Here is a 20,655-nt window from a genome sequence, read left to right as displayed (position 1 = left end):
TCAATCACGTAACTATTTTTACCATATATATTAGTCTTTCTCATAACTATTAGTACCATTTATGGTGCAAAAATCTTTAAAAAGTGCAACAAATTCAGAAAACAAAACATTTCTGGTTTAAATGTTTAAGTCTAAGATATTGTCTACATTAATAGATTTTTTTTAAAATGTTTTCATTAATGGAATCATTAAAAAGGAAAATTGGAAGTCAAAGAAGGAGATGAAGAACTTGCTAGTTTTTTTTTTTTCTCTTCTTTGACTATCCTGATCACCAATCTCGCTAGTGATATCTAAGACATGTATTCTCTTCAACGAGCATGAGGTATCTCTCGATCGTCTTCTTTCGGCTTCTCAAGCGAGTCGGCTTCTCGTTTTGGGCTTTCTCTAGTTGTAACTTAATTTGGTTTTATATAATATTTTACCCCAAAAAAAAACTTTGGTTCTCTATGGGATTATTGAGCTTGTTAAACAATGGACTATATTGTTACTTTTCATTTTTTTAATGCATTAAAAAAAAGGGTGTTACATGTGAAAGCGATAAACGTGATTTTGGAATTAAGTTGTAACAATTTATAATGCTATCACCAATCACAAAAAACACAAATAAAAACCGCAGAAAACTTAAAACTTTTTCCTTCTCCAATCATTTTTTATCACGTTGTTCATACCACAAACAACTCCGAAACAACAACAAAAAAAAAAATTACATTATAAATATTTTAGTTCATCTAAAACTCCCAACACACATTATTAAGCATATCACATGTTGTTATGATCAGTTTACCTAGCAATTTTAGCAACAAACTCATCAATATTCTTATCAGAGTTTCCTCCTTCAGACAATGCTTCTTTTGCAAACTCCATCAATCTCTCAGCATTCTTTCTTATCTCTTTCCCTTTCTCCGACTTCTCCTCCATTACTTCTCCAACACATCTCAAAATCTCTTCCTTCGTCACAAAACCATCTTTATCTGCCTTAACCCTAACCCCAACCTTCCACACATCCTCTATAAACTTAGCATTAGTTGGCTGATCGCTATAAGCTGGCATTCCAATCAAAGCCACTCCTAAACTTAAAGCCTCTAAAGTCGAATTCCACCCACAATGCGTCATGAAACATCCGATCGATTTATGCGCAAGAACTTGTAACTGAGGACTCCAACTCACTATCAATCCTTTCTCACCAAGTTCCTCTATGTAATTGCTTGGGAGCTTCTTTGTCTCTGTTTCTCTAACCACCCATAAGAAGTTATGCTTGGTTTGTTTTAGACCGGCCGCTACTTCAAGCATTTGATCGTCTTTTAGAACCGCTAAGCTTCCAAAGGAGACGTAGATCACTGAACCAGGCGGTTTTGAGTCAAGCCAATCAAGGCATTCGTTGACTTGAGCATTGAAGAGGCTGATACCGTACTCTTTGTCGCCTTCTAATCGTTTGTCTAAGTACATTGATGGAATCATTGGTCCTATGTTCTTGACCTGCCATTGCTTCTTCATCCATTCTAGCACCTGAGAAAGAAAAATGGGATTTCAGTAATACATGCAATAGAAGAAACGTTAGTATAGCTTGATTGCACATTGTGATAAACTTTTAGTTTTTTTAATCCAAAAGAAATTGTAAGTTGTTAATGCAAACAATTTTGAAAGCTAATTGGCGTACCCATATTCATTCTTTAAAGTTATATATCAGCCTCTTTTTTTCTATTTTTTCACATCAACCTTTTATTTTCTAAAAACAAGGAAACCAATTTCGTTTTGATACTGATGGATAGCCAGAAACTCATACCCCAAAAGGACATTCTAAGAAGATTTGGGTAAATGTTTCAAACCAAACAGGCCTGACCTACCCTAAAAGTTCCCGGGTTAAAATTATTTACCACTTTGAACCAAACATGATCCTGTTCTCTTAATCTCATTTTTCGGCATAAGAATGAAAATCATGAACTAAGTGTCAGTTTGAGTACTAATGGTGGGAGAAAAAAACTAATTAACCTGTAAATTATGGATCTTATAGTAAGAAAGAAAATAAGATACATTTTTTTGTGTTAAAGAAAAAAAAGATAGTTATTTGACCTGATCCAATAATGGATCCTTCTTTTTTGTGTAACAATAATGGATCATCAATGTACCAAATCTTACTAATAAAACGTTTTTATGCAAAATCTCAATATCACACATGCATGTCCCAGTGTATACTAAAAGTCTAAAATAATCAAAAGGTGTAGGGCGCGACACGTATAATTAAAGATAATATTCGTTTTCTGGCTACATATTTGCCACGTTAATAAGTTAAAACCCCATCGCAAATAATCTGCACCTGGGGCAGTGCGCCCAATCGTTATCTTTGTGTGCAGTGATGAATTATGTTTTTCTATTTGTCGCTGATAATAAAATAAGTATGCAACAAAACTCTACCAAAAAAATAATAATAATAATATACTAATTAACAATAATTACCTCGACTTCGAGTTCGTCGAAAGAGTTAACCAAGAAGAAGTCAATGTCGTCAACATTCACAAACTGGCTACTAATGAGCTCAAACAACGGCCGGCAAAGATTATTGTCGTACAAAAACACCGGCAAGTCACTACCTTTCAACGGTGGCATCGCAGCCAAAACGACATCGTCTTGAAACTCCTTAAACTCTCCACGCAAGAAATGAACGTAAATCGCGTTCACGGTGGAGCACTGAGTGAAAAACGACGCCGCAGCGACGCCGGGATGTTTCCGGCAAACGTCAAGAACCCAAGGCGTACAAGAATCGTAAACGACGGCGTTTGGTTTGGGTTCCATCGAGGAGATAAGCTGAGAGAGGCTTCGAGAGACGTTTTCTTCGAACTTTGCGAAGTAGTCGGGAGATGTGTCGGTTGATGGATGGCCTTCCTCGAAGCCGTCGTCGATAGGGACGAAAGTGAGCGGAAGAGCGGTGGCTCCGCCGGCGATGGCACGACGGAGGATGGTGTTGTGTGTGGAGGAAGTGGTGAGGAATGTGACGGCGACGTTTTTGGAGATTAGACGTTTTGAGAATTGGAGAAGAGGGTTTATGTGTCCTTGTATCGGAAATGAGAAGACTAACACTTTTGCTTTCGCATTTTCTCCCATTTTTTCTCTCTTCTTTCTTTCTTCTTCTCTTTTTTACTTTCAAGATTTTGATGCTGTTGTTGATAACACTCTATAGCTGTGGACTCTGTGGTGGAGAGAGATTATATAATAGAGTCATATATCGAATATATCATTTATGTAACGTTTTATATCAAAATATTTGTTTCTATATGCTTCTCTAACCAAAAAAAAAAAAGCAGATAAAAAGGGATTGGTGGGTTAGTGATATAGTGTAAAAAGAGTGTTGGTGTAAGAAAGAAAAAGAGAATTATTTGGCTGTGAGTTAGGTTGTGATGGTATATCAATGTATACACCTTTTACAATAGTTAGGTATGCTCTATCAATACAGTAAAATCTGACACGGCCACAATATAGTTCCATTGTTGCCTCCTCAAACCATTTCTTCCGTTGAGTTTACATTGAATTTAACGAATTTATGTTTGGTTTACAATGAATAAGAGTTTTGCCTTCCTCTATTGTATTGTTAGTTAATACCTGGACTGCTATTGCCTGTTTGATAATTAAACCTGCTATAGATTTGGATTACTTTTTGTTCACGATTTTCCATACTTATACGTAAGAATTAAGAGTTATCATGTGAAAATTATTTTACGCAACAAAGTTCAAAATAACAATGTTGATGGGTCAATAGTAAATGTTTGTTGTTTATGTTGAGACGAAAGACACGTGACATGACATACCAGTTCAAAAACTCTTGTCATATTTACCAGGAGAAGCACTGCCATCAAATTATAGCGGTTGATGTCATTGCTTATGTAAGCAAGTACCGAACACTTTTAAACCAAAAAAATCACTCAAAGTCATTCAATCTGGCCCCTCGTAGTTAGGTGCCAAACTTGGTATATACCATATTAGCTCTATACCAAACGAAATATTTAGTTTTTACTGAGAACTAAATCATTGTGTTGGACCATTTTAGGGCTTTGGTCTAGATATTAATTCTGTGGTGATTTTGTAGGCAACTCAGTGTTAAAGAACTTGCTCAGTCCAAAAGTAAAATCTGTGGTGATTTTGTAGAAAACTCCTCTTAAAAAATCTGGTCAGTCCAAAAGTAGTCAGCTTTGATTAAATGTCGGTTTTGGGAAATAGATAACTCGATATTTGATAAATTCTATAATAAACTAATAATATTTTGACTATCATATTTTGTGAATTTATAGATTTGTTAAGTTAGAGAAAATTTGGTTTCAACCCATTCTTTACTTCAATGCTTTCCTCATTAGGATATTTGACACACATACCTACCTGATTTCAGTTCAGAATTCAGATAATTCATTCATAATGGATCCATCAAAACTACTGTACATATGAGGCCAAATCCTTCTCTTGCACAATCTCTAGTCCAATTGAAGCCAACTAGCTAAACAAGCCCATATCATGGATCGTATTTTTGGTTAGCTATCCGGTTAGGTTTGGTTTACTTTGATTTGTTTCGGCTAATGATTTTCTTGAACCAAAATTAAACCGTACTCCGGCTCCAGCCTCGCCCACCTCCAAGCTCCGTCACTGTAGCCAGTGAGATAGAGAGTTTTCGTAAATCCTTAGACGAGAAATTAGGGTTTTAGGGGAATTCCATCGCAGATATGGGGAAGAAGAAAGGTAGCAAAGCAGCTTCTTCAGATGATTTCCTACAAACCCTCGAAGACTTCACAAGCAAAGAGAATTGGGATAAATTCTTCACTCTCAGAGGCAACGACGACTCTTTCGAGTGGTATGCTGAGTGGCCTCAGCTCCGTGACTCGCTGTTACCTCTACTCCGAGATTCGTCCTCTTCCTCTTCTTCTTCTTCTGGGTCGCTTCAGATTTTGGTTCCCGGATGCGGAAACTCCCGCCTTTCCGAGCATTTGTACGATTCTGGATTCCGGGACATCACCAATGTCGACTTCTCCAAGGTTGTTATCTCCGATATGCTTCGCCGCAACATAAGGACTCGGCCTGAGCTTCGTTGGCGAGTTATGGACATAACGAAGATGCAGGTTTTGAAACTTTTGTGCTCTGTTTTCCTTTCTTCTAGCTTCTCGTTGTGCTCTCTCATTAAGACCAGCTTTTTTACTTCTCTTGCCTAGTTGGCCGATGAATCTTTTGATACGGTTCTAGATAAAGGTGCTCTTGATGCATTAATGGAGCCAGAAGTTGGTACGAAGCTAGGAAATCAATACTTATCAGAGGTGCGTGCTTCTTCTTCTTCATATTTACATTCCAATAAAATGATTGTAGGATCAAGTTGTGTGCTTGAAATGCTTAAATTCGAAGTCGAATTAGATCATCAAGTACCTCTTTTCTCAGGCCAAGCGGCTTTTGAAACCTGGGGGGAAGTTTATTTGTCTAACGCTTGCAGAATCTCATGTCTTAGGTACTTCCACCACCTTATATTTTGTTACCTGGTTGTCGTTTTTCTCCATTATATTGAAATTCCTAGTATTTTTGCAGCATTGCTTTTTTCAAGATTTCGTTTTGGTTGGAAGATGACTGTTCATTCAATCTCTCAAAAGCGATCGAATCTTAAGACATTTATGGTGGTTGCTGAAAAAGAAAAGTCCATTGTATTGCATGAGATAACCTCTTCTTTCGATCTTTTATCTCTTGGCCGCAATGATAGTCAGGTACGACTTTCCTGAACCTAAATTTCATCCAAATTATATGAATTTTTTTCACTGATCTTTTCTTCCACTTAACTAAGACTATAAATGTGGATATCTTTTTCACATTCACCTATTGTTAATTGAAACCACCGTTCACTTCATATATTTGTTTTCCACTCTTTGCTCTTATCCAATGTAAGATATGGTGTTGAATTATTATTATAGGCTTCTGGTATGTGTGAAGCCCTTGAGAGTGAAAACAAGATACGTAGAGACTGCAATAATGGCTCAGACTTACTGTACTCTCATGAGGATTTGAAACTTGGTATTAAAGGAGATTTAACAGAGCTTGTTGGAGGTCGCCGTATAAAATTTACTTTGGGTTGCCAAGGAAGCAATTTTAGCTATAGGGCCGTGCTTCTTGATGCTCAGAAGCAGACCGAACCGTTCGTGTATCATTGTGGTGTTTTTCTTGTTCCCAAGGTAAGCTCTGTCAACATCATCCTTCAATTTAAGTTCGCAAAAAGTGACGTGAATGTTTAGTAAGATTTCGTTTGAACTATTAAAAGGAGTTTTAAATTTCAGACTCGTGCTCATGAGTGGCTGTTCTGTTCAGAGGAAGGACAGTGGCAGGTTGTCGAGAGTTCTAAGGCCGCTCGTCTCATAATGGTAAGCTCTATATGATAAATCCTCTCTGTATTCACCATGTTATCTCGGTGATTTATTCGTCGTATGAGATTTTAAACAAACCTTAATTTCCTTGTGTAAGGTTTATCTCGACAGTAGCCATAGTGGCGCCAGCATGGAGGATATCCAGGTACAATCTGCTTATTTAGTTGTCTGGTGAATCGTGTAATGTACTCATTTGTTAATTTATCTTGTAACCTTGTTCCCCTCAGAATGATTTATCTCCCATGGTGACACAATTAGCTCCTAGAAATGATGATGAAGGAGCTCGCATTCCGTACGTTAATTTTTCCTTTTTCTGTATATCTCGATCCTTTTGATGCAAAAGTTGATATTTTTCTTAAAATTTCTTAATTATTCAAGAATTCTAAATTTCAACATCTGTTTTCATATTATTTTTCTCATTAGCGCTTGTTAATTAGTAGTTGCATTGGCCTGGTGTTGTAGGTATATGATGGCAAGTGATGGGATCAAAAATCGTACTACTGTCCACGAGGTGTTATTACTATATATGTCCAAGAAATCAGTTTAAATTTTGTTGTCACTTCCATTTCTTTTTTTTTATATGATCATTGTTTCTGTTATTGATCTCCGCGATCAGACCTTTTTTATCTACCGGTTTTCTTACAATTCATCTCGGTTTATATAGGTTACGTCCTCCTTGACTGGGCAAGTGGTCGTTGAAGATGTGGTTTACGAAAGCACTCCTAGTAATCCCGGAGGCTTATCTCCTTCTGATGAAATGGCATTTCGACGCCTTGTATTCAAAAGAACCGAGTATTTGATACAGTCTGAAGCTTTGCTTGTGGAGGATGGTGAGAGTATTGATCAATCTCAAAAAGAGGGAACCAAAAATGTTACCCAATCAAAACGAAAGGGAAATAGAAGACGAAACCAAGGTAAAAAGTCTTACTTCTTTAGGTGTTGTGATACAGACATTGCACATGAGAAATTTCATCATGTTCTTTTCTTTGTTTGTATTCATTTCAGAACCGAGCGGACCTATTATGAGGGTCTCTCATGATTATTTGGCTAGCTCTTACCACGCTGGAATTATTTCCGGATTCACATTGGTATCTTCCTACCTGAAGAAGGCTGAATCGAGTGGAAAGATGGTGAGGTTCATTTGAGGTTCTTGATAAGTTCATTGTACAAGAATTACTGATCCTGCAAATGTTCTGATGATTTTCAGGTTAAGACTGTTATAATTGGTCTTGGAGCAGGATTACTTCCCATGTTCCTCCATGGATGCTTTCCATTTTTCGATATCCAGGTAAGAAAGATCAATAAAGCTGAGTATTTTCGATTGCCATTTATGTGATGGTATCTCGTTGAATAGGCGGTTGAGCTTGACCCGGTAACGCTTAGCGTTGGCAAGAATTACTTTAGTTTCACACAAAATGATCGCTTGAAGGTAAATCCCTTCTCTTTATTACAAAAGTACCAATCTTTGTCATGTTTTATACTAAATGATCACCACTCAGCCTTTTTTCCCATTCTTATAATATAGGTGCATATTGCTGATGGGATCAAATACATTGGAGATATAGCAAACTCTGAATCTTCTTCCATTCCTGACATTCTGATTATAGATGTGGATTCAGCAGATTCAAGGTAAGCACAAGGCCAACTAATATTATATTTATATGACGTTTCCCCATAGAAATTACATTGATCTGCTGTTTTGATTCTGTGTCTGCAGCGGCGGGTTAACCTGTCCTGCATCAGAGTTTATCGAAGAGACGTTTCTTCGATTGGTTAAGCGTGCTCTACCTCAGCACGGTCTTTTTGTCGTGAACTTGGTCTCGAGGTCACAATCTGTCAAAGATATGGTAGTATCTAGAATGAAAAAGGTAAAAGCAAATGTGATTCGATTCTTGTGAAATGATTTGATTCTTGTGAAATGATTTGATTCTTGTGAAATGTGTGCATATTTTCGCGATTTGATCTCTCTGGTTTTTTTGTATATTTCAAGGTTTTTGATCACTTGTTCAGCCTGCAACTAGAAGAGGAAGATGACGTAAACGTGGTGCTCTTTGGGCTTTGCTCTGAATCTGTAATCGGTGAGAGCGAAATCCCAGAATCTGCAGTTATACTGGAGGGATTGCTCAAGTGCCAGAGATTGGAAACGAAGCAAAGCATCATTGACGCTACAAACAAGTTGAAATGCTGGAAATGAATCAACAAACTTATAGCTATTATTTTTGAAAAAAGTTATTCTTCATGTTTTAAAAACTTATATGTTTCCGTTACAAGTTGTGATTGGAAATTTTGAGTTGAATAAATTTTATAATGTTGTGAAAACTTAGAAACTTTATTAATCACTGGAATGTATATATAGAGTACATAGGGAATCTAGGTTAAGTACAATGCCCTGATGGGTCTAATGGGCCGGTATAAGAGTCCATATATGATATGTGTTATAACACTCCCCCTTGGACGAGTGAACCGGGTCAGCTACTCAATCGGGATCTCGATAATGCGCTGGGGAATGTTGCCTCATTAAAACCTTACCAGGAAAAACCCAGTGGGACAAAACCATGGTGAAGGAAAAAGAGTACAACACGCATTACTCCCCCTGATTGTAGCATCACTGCAGATCTCTAAGTCTATACATTCCTATCTGTTTGACGAGCTTCCGGTGTGTTGAAGTAGGCAATGATTTGGTGAAGAGGTCAGCTGAATTCTCACTGGATCGGACCTGCTGAACGCTGAGAGTGCCGTCCTTCTGCCAGTCTGAGGTTGAGAAGAACTTCGGTAGAATGTGCTTCGTCCGATCTCCTTTGATATATCCTTCCTTGAGCTGAGCTATGCATGCCGCGTTGTCTTCATACATCACCGTGGGCTGTGTGTCTTCGTCCATACCACAATCTCTGCGAATGTGCTGAGTCATGGAGCGCAGCCAGACGCATTCCCTACTAGCCTCATGAATGGCTAGGATTTCAGCATGGTTTGATGAAGTGGCAGTGAGTGTCTGCTTCATTGATCTCCAAGAGATGGCTGTTCCTCCATGCGTAAAAACGTAGCCAGTTTGAGACTTGGCAGTGTGCGAATCTGATAGATATCCTGCATCGGCGAAGCCGACTAACCCATCTTTATTTTGGTTAGTATAGAAGAGTCCTAAGTCTTGAGTACCTCGAAGGTATCTTAGGAGATGTTTTATACCGTTCCAGTGCCTCTGAGTTGGAGATGAACTATATCGAGCGAGGAGGTTCACGGCGAAACATATGTCTGGTCTAGTGTGACTAGCCAGGTACATTAACGCTCCTACAGCACTGAGGTATGGCTTTTCAGGACCAAGGATTTTTTCATCATCCTTTTTGGGACCAAGAGGGTCATCAATTAAGCTTCTAACTACCATTGGGCTGGTCAATGGGTGAGCTTGGTCCATATTAAATCGCTTGAGTACCTTTTCGATATAAGCCGATTGATGCACAAGGATTCCTCCTTTGATGTACTCAAGTTGTAATCCCAAACAGTACTTTGTTTTGCCTAGGTCTTTCATTTCGAATTCTGCTTTTAAGCAGTCGACTGTTTGGGAGATCTCACCAGATGTTCCGAGGATGTTTAGATCATCCACGTATACTGCTATGATTACAAATCCTTTGTTTGAGTACTTCTTGATGAAGATGCATGGACTGATGGGGTCATTTTTGTAGCCTTCTTTGATGAGGTAATCGCTGAGGCGGTTGTACCACATACGCCCACTTTGTTTCAATCCATACAAGGATTTGTTCAGCCTGATGCAGTATTGATCTCGAGATGCATTTTTTGTCTTTTAGTTCAATGCCATCTGGGAGTCTCATATATATTTCGTTGTCCAGGGGCCCATAGAGATATGCGGTTACAACATCCATTAACCGCAGATCAAGATTTTCTCTTATGGCCAGACTTATGAGGAATCGGAATGTTGTTGCATCCACCACTGGAGAATAAGTCTCCTCATAATCGATTCCGGGTCTCTGTGAGAATCCTTGTGCTACAAGCCGTGCTTTGTATCGAACGACTTCACCGAGTTCGTTCCTTTTGCGCACAAAGACCCATTTGTGGCCCACTGGCTTGATGTGTGATGGGGTCCGGATGATCGGACCGAACACGTTTCTGAGTTTGAGACTCTTTAACTTCACGTTTATGGCTTCTTTCCATTTTAGCCAATCTGTTCGATGTGTACACTGTGTTATTGACGTGGGTTCTAGATCCTCTTGCGTGAGCGCAACATCAAGTACTACTTTGTATGCAAAGAGTGCATTTAAGTCGACTTCTTTTCGATTCCATTGTATTCCGGACATATTGTAATTGATGGAGATCTCATTGTTATCTTCTGAACCTGGAGATTCGGCGTCCCGAACTTCCATTGAGGGTTCATTAGATTGAGTCTCAGCCGCGGCTATGTCTGATATTGCAGGAATCCCGGTTTCGGTTATTGCACCTTTCTTTGATTTCCGGGGATTCTTATCTTTGGAACCGAGAGGTCTGCCCCGTTTGAGACGTGGTGCAGACTCTGTAGCAACTTGGGTCTGTCCCGTTGGGACAGCTATTCGTACTGGTGCATTACAAGCTGGGATGTACGATTTGGTTACTTTGGTCGGGTCAGCAAAGGAATCTGGCAATTGATTAGCTAGCTTTTGATAATGAATAATCTTTTGGATCTCTGAATCACATTCTAGAGTCCGAGGATCTTGCCAATTTAATGATGTTTGATTCCATGAAAGATCTTTGACCAGCTTGTTTGTCTCACCACCTAAAGAGGGATATACCGATTCATCGAATTGGCAATCCGCATATCTGGCCTTGAAGAGATCTCCAGTGGTTGGCTCGAGATATCTTATGATGGTGGGAGAGTCAAAACCAACATATATTCCCATCCTTCTTTGAGGTCCCATTTTGGTTCGATGTGGTGGAGCAATGGGTACATATACTGAACACCCAAATGTTTTGAGATGGGAGATGTCTGGCTCATGACCCGAGAGTAGTTGGGATGGGGAATATTTGTGTTCACTAGATGGCCGGATGCGTATGAGTTCAGCAGCATGTAATACTGCATGTCCCCATGCTGAGGCCGGGAGCTTTGATCTCGTGAGTAATGGTCGGGCTATCCATTGAATGCGTTTAATGAATGATTCAGCCAATCCATTTTGAGTATGGACATGTGCTACAGGATGTTCCACGGTTACCCCCATGGCCATACAGTAGTCATTAAACGCTTGTGAGGTAAATTCACCAGCATTGTCAAGGCGGATAGTCTTTAGTGGGAAGTCAGGGAAATGGGCCCGCAATTTTATGATTTGGGCCAAGAACCTAGCGAAGGCTTGGTTCCGAGAGGACAAGAGACAAACATATGACCAACGGGTCGATGCGTCTATAAGGACCATGAAGTACCGGAATGGTCCGGAAGATGGATGTATAGGTCCACAGATATCGCCCTGGATTCTTTCTAGGAAATGAAGTGTTTGTTTAGAGATTTTAACTGGTGAAGGCCGAGTGATCAATTTGCCTTGAGAACAAGCTGTGCACATGAGGTGTTGAGGATAAGCTCGGTTTTCTTTGAGGGTATGCCCTTGAGAGTTTTGAATTAGTTTACGCATCATATTTGCACCGGGATGACCGAGCCGGTCGTGCCAAATAGTATAATCAGTAAACCGGGCTTTGAGAGTGGTATTAGCTTCAATCATACTGACTTTAGCATGGTAAAGTCCAGTAGAGAGCACGGGTATGGTTTCGAGGATTTGTTTATGGCCGTCTACGGTTTTAGTGACTAGGAGGGATTCTTTGTTCCCTTGACCTTGGGTTTCTATGTGGAAACCATTTTGTCTTATATCCTTGAAGCTCAGAAGATTTCTCTTCGAAGTAGGAGAATATAGAGCATCTGGTATTTCAAGTTGTGTGCCATTTGATAGCAACACATAGGCATGGCCATATCCTTCGATAAAGTTTGAGGGACCCGCGATGGTGCTAATATTTGCGGTTTGATAGGTTAGGTTTATGAAGTAACTTTTGTTTCTTAAGATAGTGTGGCTGGATCCACTATCTACGACTATGGTTTCCATTTGCTGGTGTGCTTCATTATGAATAGAAGATAGAATTCAGTATTGAGGAATTCAGAAAATGTGATAAATCATAAAGTAAAGCAGTGTGTGAGAATAAAGGCAAATGGAAAAAAAAAAGTGAAACAAATCCCAAAATGAAAAAAATAAAAAACAAAATCAAATTGTATCAGAGTTTCAGATGATTGAATTAATCGAGGAGATCAGTTGTTTCATAGTCCATGGGGTCGGTCTGCTCGTTTGTGGTGTTCTCATCATCAAGGAGGTCGTCACCTTCCAGGTTAGCAGCATCGACTGGCTGAGTCATGTTGGCTTCAGCAGGAGCTTTTCCGTACTTCTGGTATAGATCGCAGTGGATCTTGGGGGTGCGACATTGCTTTGTTGGGTGGTTGAACATCCCACATCTGGTACAAGCAGAGTGATCGGGGTTGGTGTGGCGGGTCGGCTTGGTGATGCCTCGACCACGACCAGGACCATAACTGAGGTTAGGTCGGTTGCCACGACCATGTCCGCGTCCACGTCTTCCACGTCCATGTCCTCGGCCATTACCACGTCCATTACCACGTCCACGGCGGTGATCTGAGGATCTATCGGGTTGAACATGGTAGGACTCTTGACGAGAAGCTAGGACAGGAGCCGATCCCGGGGGCCTCATAGCGCTGTTCCTCATAAGTAGCTGGTTATTCTTCTCAGCGAGGAGAAGACAGGACAACAAGTCTTCGTACAATGTGTGTTTCATTGCACGGTATTGTTGTTGGAGCACAACATTCTCTGTGCTGAATGTGGATAATGTTTTCTCGAGGAGATCATTATCTGTCACATCCTCGCCACAGAGTTTCCGGATGGCAACAATACGAAAGAGTTCGTTGTTGTAATCATCTACGGATTTGTAGTCCTGGAACCGAAGGTTCTTCCAGTCGAAATCTGCCTGAGGCAACTGGACCATTTTCTGATGGTCATATCGCTTTTTCAGCGCTTGCCACAATTCAAGTGGATTCTCAAGAGTGAGATATTGCTGCTTAAGGCTCGGGGCCAGATGATGGCGTATGTGACATATCGCCTGAGACTGTCCCTTACGGGATGCGGTGTTACCGTCGGTAATACACGCATCGAGTTCTTTCGATGCAAGGAACAAGCGCATGTCTAGGGCCCACTCGAGGTAGTTATCCCCGGAGACGTGAAGGGCCTCGAATTCACATTTCTGAATGTTTGACATCTGAAACATGAGATTGATTTTGTTAGGGATTGTTTTGAGAAAATTTTGAATGCTGATGATGAAACTTTCTATTTTGAGAATATTTCTATTTTAGGAAAGTTTCTAAATTTGGAAAGTTTCTAATTTGGGTAATTTTCTAAATGAGGAAAGTTTCTATGTCGGGAAAATTTCTATATGAGGAAAGTTTTTATATGAGGAAACTTTCTATTAGAGGGAACTTTCTCGGAAATAGTAAATTTTAAAGGGTATGGTTTTAGTTACCCCGAACATGATGTTGGTTTAATAGCTGTGATTTAATCGGTTAAAGCCGAATATAATTTCGGTTAATGAGAACCAGGTTTAGCCGGTTTTAGGCGGTTTAGGAGGAACCCTAGGGGAGCCGAATATGATTAGGGTTTTATCTAGGGTTTTAACGGTTTGGAAAACATATTTTGGATGTGATTTCGAGATCTATAGGATCTGTGGTCGATTTTTTTTTTTTTTTTTTTATAGGGTTTTGAAGTGTTTAAACAACAGGTTCTATGGCTCTCAGTTTTAGAAGATACCTTTTCCACCTTTGGATTTCTAACAGGCTAATGAAACTGGGAGCTAATAGACCTCAGTTAGCCGCTATAAATTCCAAGGATTGATCACCAAAACTGGAGAAGCTGCTGGTTGAAGAAGGAAAAACTCGGATTTGGTTTTTTTTTTTTTTTTGGTTGATCGTCGTGTACTGTAAGTGTGCGTGAGGGCGCGTCTGACGTTGGATCGACAAACGGTTTTCACCAGTAGATTCGTCTCGTCGAGGGCTTCGATTTGATATGTAGATCGTCTTCTGGTTCCTCACGGTTTGGAAGATATGCGTCTTTTAAGTTTCGACTTGCTTTAGGGTTTTGGTGGTGGCCGGATTTATTAGGGTTTTTCGCTCAGAGAGTCTTATCGTGCTGATAACGTGTTGTGAAAACTTAGAAACTTTATTAATCACTGGAATGTATATATAGAGTACATAGGGAATCTAGGTTAAGTACAATGTCCTGATGGGCCTAATGGGCCGGTATAAGAGTCCATATATGATATGTGTTATAACATATAATAGTTTCTTCCTTACGCAAGTGGAAAACGAAGCGTGGGGGGTTTAAGTTTTTACGTAATAAATAACCTTTTTATTGTTAGACCAACTAACTTATTGAGGCATTTAATTTGGATGATAGTGATGTTCGAATGTAAGACAAGAAGCATCATCAATCTCTTGAATTGATTTGTGCATTTGGAAACTATCCGGTATTGTTGCTAATTAGAGGTTCGAATGATCCGCATTGTTGCTAACCAATGGTTCTTTATGGTGATTACTATTTTTTTTTTTTTACGATACTTACGATTGGAGCAAACGCATTTGGTGTATCGTTTAATGTTTTTTTTTTCTATAAATTATTGTTGTAAGAAAAAGTGAAATAGGTGGATTTCGCCAATTCCGTGCGTACGTAAGACTGTTTTTTAAAGTATATATAATTAAATAAATAAAGAACCTAAATGAAATCTGGTCGCCGCGAAAGACAAATGAAAAACAGTGACAAAGAAACAAAATATAGAAACCGCGTGGGTCCGATAATTCGACATTTGTAACCAATTTTCAATACTTTGCATGTAATCAATATATCTTCTTTTCTAGTAACCTAATCAAGAAGATATTGTAGATTCCACTAATGATATAACATAGTGTTAACAAATACCATGCATGGACACAAACATTATTATATATCGACTCAGGAATCAGGATATCATACTGTATATTGTTTATAAATGAAACAATTCATTTGGGCAGAGAGGTAGGCTGCAAAATTATGCTGGATTGTTGTAAAGAGTTTATTATTTATTCAGTTTCCTAGTTTACTGTGAGTTTCATATTTTGCTTTTTTAATGTTCCAATGAATAAACAGAAACTAATTAAGACTGAATCAACTCAATATTCACAGTTCTTGGTTCTAATTAGGTTCAATCGTCTATTTAAAATAAAATGAGCTTCGATAATGTTACTGAGGAAAAACAAAAGACAATAACATTATGTGTGAATGTACTCGGATATCAACGAAAAGATATACAATGCATTAACCTCTCTCGTAGAAATATTCAAAGGACGAAAGAAAAGCATAAAGTTGAAAAAGGGACCGATGCAGCAGAATTGGTCAAAATATTTTTGACAAAACTAAATAAAACAAACAATCAAATGTCACTTTCAAAATAATTAGTTTCAACTTTTTTTTTTAATTTATTATCAAGAAATTGAAAATAATGAAAGCGACTTCTATCTGGGACTGGTAAAATGACCTCTCTTCATTGGTTGTACATTAGCTGTCAAATATTACATTTCAATACATTCGGAAACTCCAAATATATATACACATTAGATGGTACACAATGAAACTCTTGGAACACTATAGTAAAATACTCATGATTATTTTATTTTTTCTATTTTTTTTATCAACTACTAATATAATTTTATAATCGTTAAATTTATTACTGAGCTATATAAGTCACTTACTGCCTAATTGCCTATCTATCCACAATAATCCGGAACAAAGTTGTAAAATTAGTAGTATATAACTATAGGACCTTTTCCTAATAATATTTTAAATATTTTTTTGGTATCACAAGAAAAATATATAATGAGAATTAAATGAACAAGACGAAAGGAAAAACAAAAGAAAGAAAAAGACATATGAAACGTAGTCCCCCATCTATTTGCTTTCTTCTGTAGTCTGTACACAAAGGACTCTCTCTCTTTCTCTCTCTCTCTCTGCCTCTGTCAAATTACGTCGCCGTTTTTCATCCAAACGCAAACCTCTGGTTTCAGCGTCACCGTAGGAGCTCTCGACCTTTCATATTAAAGTCGTGGACTTTCTTTCTTCAAGACCTGAAAAGATAGAAATAATAGTATATAATTACCATAGAAATCAAAATCCTCGTCGTTTCTGGGTTTCATCGTGTTGTCTTTGGGTTAGAGACCAAAAAGATGACATAAAAACCCCATTTTGGAAACTTAGACAAAGAACAATTTCAAGAGATTGTGAAGTTCTTGTTGGGTTAGTGTGCTGTTTTCTGGCGAATGCTGAGTCTCTTCTCTCTGTAAGTTCTTTAATATGTTTTCTTCACTTACTCTGGAATTTTCCCTCATATTTGGTATTTTTTGCCTTAATGACTTACTTCAACTATTTAAAGGTTAATCTTAACCATATATAGAGCAAGATATACAATAGAAGTTCTAATGAAATCACCTTTTTTTTTGTTCTCATCTTCTTGTGGGGTTTTCTATTGAAGTTCGCTTAGCTTTGAATCTTGTCTCTATAGAAGTTCTAATGAAATTAACTCGACTAAAAAATAACACCTTTAATGATGAACCAGTTCTATTACATGAACTAATTAAAATATAATCATTCAAATGAGTTAATTGCGTAGTTTCATGAGTAAGAACATCATGCTTATACAATGTATTGTCTCCGTATGGAAGCAAAGTATGATATCATATTTAATCATCTATGATTGTGCTACCAAACTTAAAATAATACTTTAAGCTGATGTGATCTTAAGGGCTAACCACTGACCATTATCTACTTTCTTTGACCATTGCTTTGGCTACTAAATGTTCTTATCAAAAGTCGTATCTTCCAACGCATTAGTTAGTCCTAACCAATTTGCATCCTTTGTAGTTCACATTTAATTTGTTTTTTTGGAAACCAAGTCACCGGTTTGTTTGTTTGTCTGAGAATAAGGCGTATAGATTTGTCCTTGTGACGCTTCAAAAAGCAAGTTGTTGAGTGGTAATCCTATGTTTGTTCTGCAACTTGTTTTGGATTAGCCATTAGATTTGCTTTTCTACAACATATCCCTATTAAAGGGTAGCAAGTAAACCAGATTCTTATGTCGAAAAACCGATCTTCTGTTTTGGACAAGGGATGGAATACTGCAGAGACTCAGCAGGGATGATGATGGAGAATAAGCGCAGTGTCTGTTCTCTTGAAGAAAACAGCATGAAACGACACAAGTCTGATATCTCTTTCTCTTCCAAGGTCTTATCATGATACTCTCGATCTTCAAAATCAGAATTCCTTTTGTGTGCGCATGAAGCTCCTTGACATTCTTGGACCAGCATGCTAATGATGTTGGAACTTTGTTGTTCTCTCGTTAAACAGGAGAGGAAGGACAAGGTTGGAGAACGTATTTCAGCTCTTCAACAGCTAGTTTCCCCTTACGGAAAGGTTAGATCCAAAATTCATTTTCAAGCAAAAGAAATGATCTCTTTTACATGCTCTTGGTATTCTCTAATCTTGTTCAAGCCTCTCTCTCTCTCTCGCTGCAGACAGACACTGCATCAGTTCTTCTAGAGGCGATGCAATACATTCAGTTTCTTCAAGAACAAGTCAAGGTCTACTCATCAAGTTTCCTAACATTGTTTCCGAATCCAAACATGTTTCATTCTTACGTCTCTTCGAATCAACAATGACCTTGCTTAGTTGTCTGTACAGGTTCTAAGCGCTCCATATCTGCAAACAACGCCCATTACCACGCAGGTGAGCAGAATCTTGACCCCTTTTTACTGAAGAACAATTATGTGATCTGGAACTTAACATCACTTGCTTGTCTCTGTAACCAGGAGGAGCTAGAGGAGAACAGCCTTAGAAGCAGAGGGTTATGTCTTGTCCCAATGGAGTATACATTAGGTGTTGCTCAAACCAATGGTGCTGATATCTGGGCTCATGTGAAGACTCCAACAACTCCTGCTTTCAATCTCAAATCTAATTCGCCATTTCGATGATTGAGCTAAAAGAAAGATAGCCAAAACGTTAGTTCTTTGTAACATATATTGATGGAGAGAGAGACCCATGAAGTTGGCTGCCTCATATAGTCAATGATGGCTGTTTTCTAATATTTTTTACTGCTTAATCTCCCAACTATGTGGTGGCTTGAATGAATCATCCCATTACTTGGAATTTGTATTATTTGTCGACATTTTGGTAATAACTGATTCCAGTGCAAAGATTTATCTTACTGGGAAATTTAGCTTGAGGTCCAGTCTAAAGAACATATCTGGACTTAGCCAAAGTCGGAAACTTTTAGTTACACACTCTTGATGCAATTTCAGATTGTCAAATCCAGATACAGATTAGATACGACACGCGAAAGAATTATCAAAAGGAGAAATTTTTAGAACAAAGCTTGGTCCTTGATGGAATTAAGAGAGTGTGTTTTGTGTTAGATATCTGAACCGGTCAATGACGGATTTAGCTTCCGGTCTATACCGGTTAATGAAGCCAATTCTGACAAAGTGCGATAGAAGACCGGGTTTGAGAAACCCGGGAATCCTAAACCCGACCCAACTTTGGGAAACCGCAGCTAAACCCTAGGCCCTGAAATCAAATTACAGTCATCGGAGAAGGAGACGAAGGGAGAGAGATTGAGAGAGATTGTGAGAGAGAGACGATGGATCACATCGGTGCTGCAGAGGAGCAAATCGTATCGGAAAGGCTTAGAAGAAAGCTTGAAGAAGTTAATGCAGCTGCTCAGGCTCAGCTTTCTCCTGTCCAAGATCACATCAATTTCACCCTCCAGGTATATATTCATCTGTATTCGTGTGTATATAATTGCTTTCTTAGGATTTCTGATTAATAACTTTAGCAAAGTTAGCTTCTTGACATTTGAAAAATCTCTATTGGTTTGATACAATCTCTGTAATAGTTTGTATGTCCAAGTCATCTTTTTGCATAAAGTATTTACTTTTGAGAACGGAGCTTTGCTCTATAAGATATATTTGATGTCTTGCTGTGGTGATTTCTGAAAATTGCTTTAAGCTTCCTTCTAGATTTGTCTTTTAGAGACTGTTGAATCAGGTTCATGAAAAATCATTTAGACACTGTTGAATCATTTCATTGCTCACCACTTATTTCTTGCGGTTGCTGTATTGACTTAACATGAGATCCTTTTGAAGTGAAATGAATCAGACCCTGTTTCCATTGTTGCAGCAAGCTTATTTCAAATGTGCATATGAGTGCTTTGACAGAAGAAGAAAGCAAGAGGAGATTAGTAACTGCGTCGAGCACTGCAGTGTTCCCGTTGTCAAATCTCAGCAGCATTTCGAGAACGAAATGGCTCAGTTTCAGGTAAAAACAAGATAACAAAATGCTTCTCGTGGCTTATAAAAGAGATGATGAACTGATCCTGCAACTCTATATATGTGTATCTTTGTTTGCTGAATGAATAGGAAAGACTGAACAGATCATTGATGGTGTGTCAAGACAAATTTGAGGCTGCAAAGCTCCAGAAGATAAGGCCTGAAGCGGTTAACGAGATGGAGAGTTGCGTGCACAAAGCCATTGAGGAGAATCTCAATACATTACCACATGTTGTGCAGAGAATGAAGACAGCATTCAACATAACCAACTAAAACTGTTTCCTCCCGGAGAAAACCACAATAACAGTTGATTTCAGTACCCATTGTTTGAAATAAGACCTTTTGTTTTGTCTTATTATTTATTTACAAAATTTAAAGACCTTCCTTAGCTTTACAAAATATTGTTCTTAGATAAAGAGCTTATTATATTTATATTTGACACTGGAATTTTTGTTATTTTTTTTTTTGGAAACCAGTTTTGTTGTTAATAAAATTTATATTTGTGCTCCTTTTTCTGTTTTAAGTTATAGGAGAATCAGGCTTTTGGTCAGTTTTAAATAGTGAGTGGTAGTGATGAGGAACGTTTGTTGCTCCAACCATTGGCGGAATCATATAGCTCGAGAAATAGTAATCCCGAGAGCATTCAGGTTTTCATACAGCAGTTCGAAAGACTTGGGGACACTCTATGCCCTCGTTCTCCCAGATTTCTGATCAATTGGCTGGTGGAACTTCTCTGTGACGATATACTTGGTTCTCTCCCTGTCATTGTAGCTGGTTTGTTTAACATGACCAGCTTACCCAAAGCTTCTCCAGATGCTTCTTTATTCAAGAAGTCAGAAAATGAATCTCTTGAATTGATCAGAT

At 38.5% G+C, this 20,655-nt stretch overlaps 4 protein-coding genes across 5 annotated transcripts; 3 read left to right on the top strand and 1 right to left on the bottom strand.

Moving 5' to 3' along the window:
- Positions 1–607: 607 nt before the first annotated feature.
- Positions 608–3,187, bottom strand: LOC18027983 (UDP-glycosyltransferase 74D1). Its single transcript, XM_006410242.2, has 2 exons — positions 2,455–3,187; positions 608–1,506 (listed from the first exon to the last, which is right to left on the bottom strand). The coding sequence occupies exons 1-2, from the start codon at positions 3,097–3,099 to the stop codon at positions 781–783; spliced, it is 1,371 nt and encodes a 456-aa protein (XP_006410305.1). The 5' UTR covers positions 3,100–3,187; the 3' UTR covers positions 608–780.
- A 1,455-nt stretch (positions 3,188–4,642) lies between these two features.
- On the top strand, positions 4,643–8,683 carry LOC18027982 (methyltransferase-like protein 13). Its single transcript, XM_006410241.2, has 16 exons — positions 4,643–5,096; positions 5,187–5,288; positions 5,407–5,473; positions 5,551–5,723; positions 5,928–6,185; positions 6,288–6,371; positions 6,472–6,519; positions 6,602–6,666; positions 6,837–6,885; positions 7,039–7,288; positions 7,380–7,504; positions 7,582–7,662; positions 7,729–7,803; positions 7,900–8,003; positions 8,092–8,242; positions 8,365–8,683. Exons 1-16 carry the CDS (start codon positions 4,704–4,706, stop codon positions 8,566–8,568), a joined length of 2,229 nt encoding a protein of 742 aa, XP_006410304.1. The 5' UTR covers positions 4,643–4,703; the 3' UTR covers positions 8,569–8,683.
- Positions 8,684–16,389: 7,706 nt separating this feature from the next.
- Positions 16,390–18,683, top strand: LOC18027981 (transcription factor bHLH153). 2 transcript variants are annotated; one of them, XM_024148004.1, is made up of 6 exons: positions 16,390–16,751; positions 17,593–17,692; positions 17,816–17,881; positions 17,983–18,048; positions 18,149–18,193; positions 18,277–18,683. In XM_024148004.1, the coding sequence occupies exons 1-6, from the start codon at positions 16,732–16,734 to the stop codon at positions 18,436–18,438; spliced, it is 459 nt and encodes a 152-aa protein (XP_024003772.1). In that variant the 5' UTR covers positions 16,390–16,731; the 3' UTR covers positions 18,439–18,683. The 2 variants fall into 2 exon arrangements, with proteins under 2 accessions (XP_024003772.1, XP_006410303.2); XM_006410240.2 differs by having other exon boundaries at positions 17,577–17,692; positions 18,277–18,444.
- A 355-nt stretch (positions 18,684–19,038) lies between these two features.
- On the top strand, positions 19,039–20,288 carry LOC18027980 (protein FAM136A). The gene is made up of 3 exons (XM_006410239.2): positions 19,039–19,232; positions 19,643–19,780; positions 19,882–20,288. Exons 1-3 carry the CDS (start codon positions 19,104–19,106, stop codon positions 20,062–20,064), a joined length of 450 nt encoding a protein of 149 aa, XP_006410302.1. The 5' UTR covers positions 19,039–19,103; the 3' UTR covers positions 20,065–20,288.
- The last annotated feature ends 367 nt before the right edge of the window (positions 20,289–20,655 follow it).

This window comes from Eutrema salsugineum, unplaced genomic scaffold, assembly GCF_000478725.1.
Source record: "Eutrema salsugineum unplaced genomic scaffold, Eutsalg1_0 scaffold_10, whole genome shotgun sequence".
Classification (NCBI taxonomy): Eukaryota; Viridiplantae; Streptophyta; class Magnoliopsida; order Brassicales; family Brassicaceae; genus Eutrema; species Eutrema salsugineum.
This window is presented reverse-complemented; position numbering and strand designations above follow the sequence as displayed.

Bases quoted from the DNA above. Each gene is read 5' to 3' on its own strand.
- LOC18027980 (XM_006410239.2), top strand. From the start codon at position 19,104: ATGGATCACATCGGTGCTGCAGAGGAGCAAATCGTATCGGAAAGGCTT. The intron at 19,233-19,642 runs GTATATATTCAT...CCATTGTTGCAG, and splicing joins ACATCAATTTCACCCTCCAG to CAAGCTTATTTCAAATGTGC. The intron at 19,781-19,881 runs GTAAAAACAAGA...CTGAATGAATAG, and splicing joins ACGAAATGGCTCAGTTTCAG to GAAAGACTGAACAGATCATT.
- LOC18027982 (XM_006410241.2), top strand. From the start codon at position 4,704: ATGGGGAAGAAGAAAGGTAGCAAAGCAGCTTCTTCAGATGATTTCCTA. The intron at 5,289-5,406 runs GTGCGTGCTTCT...CTCTTTTCTCAG, and splicing joins GAAATCAATACTTATCAGAG to GCCAAGCGGCTTTTGAAACC. The intron at 7,505-7,581 runs GTGAGGTTCATT...GATGATTTTCAG, and splicing joins CTGAATCGAGTGGAAAGATG to GTTAAGACTGTTATAATTGG.
- LOC18027983 (XM_006410242.2), bottom strand. From the start codon at position 3,099: ATGGGAGAAAATGCGAAAGCAAAAGTGTTAGTCTTCTCATTTCCGATA. The intron at 1,507-2,454 runs GTAATTATTGTT...TTTCTTTCTCAG, and splicing joins TCGACGAACTCGAAGTCGAG to GTGCTAGAATGGATGAAGAA.
- LOC18027981 (XM_024148004.1), top strand. From the start codon at position 16,732: ATGCTGAGTCTCTTCTCTCT. The intron at 17,882-17,982 runs GTTAGATCCAAA...CTCTCGCTGCAG, and splicing joins TAGTTTCCCCTTACGGAAAG to ACAGACACTGCATCAGTTCT. The intron at 18,049-18,148 runs GTCTACTCATCA...TTGTCTGTACAG, and splicing joins TTCTTCAAGAACAAGTCAAG to GTTCTAAGCGCTCCATATCT.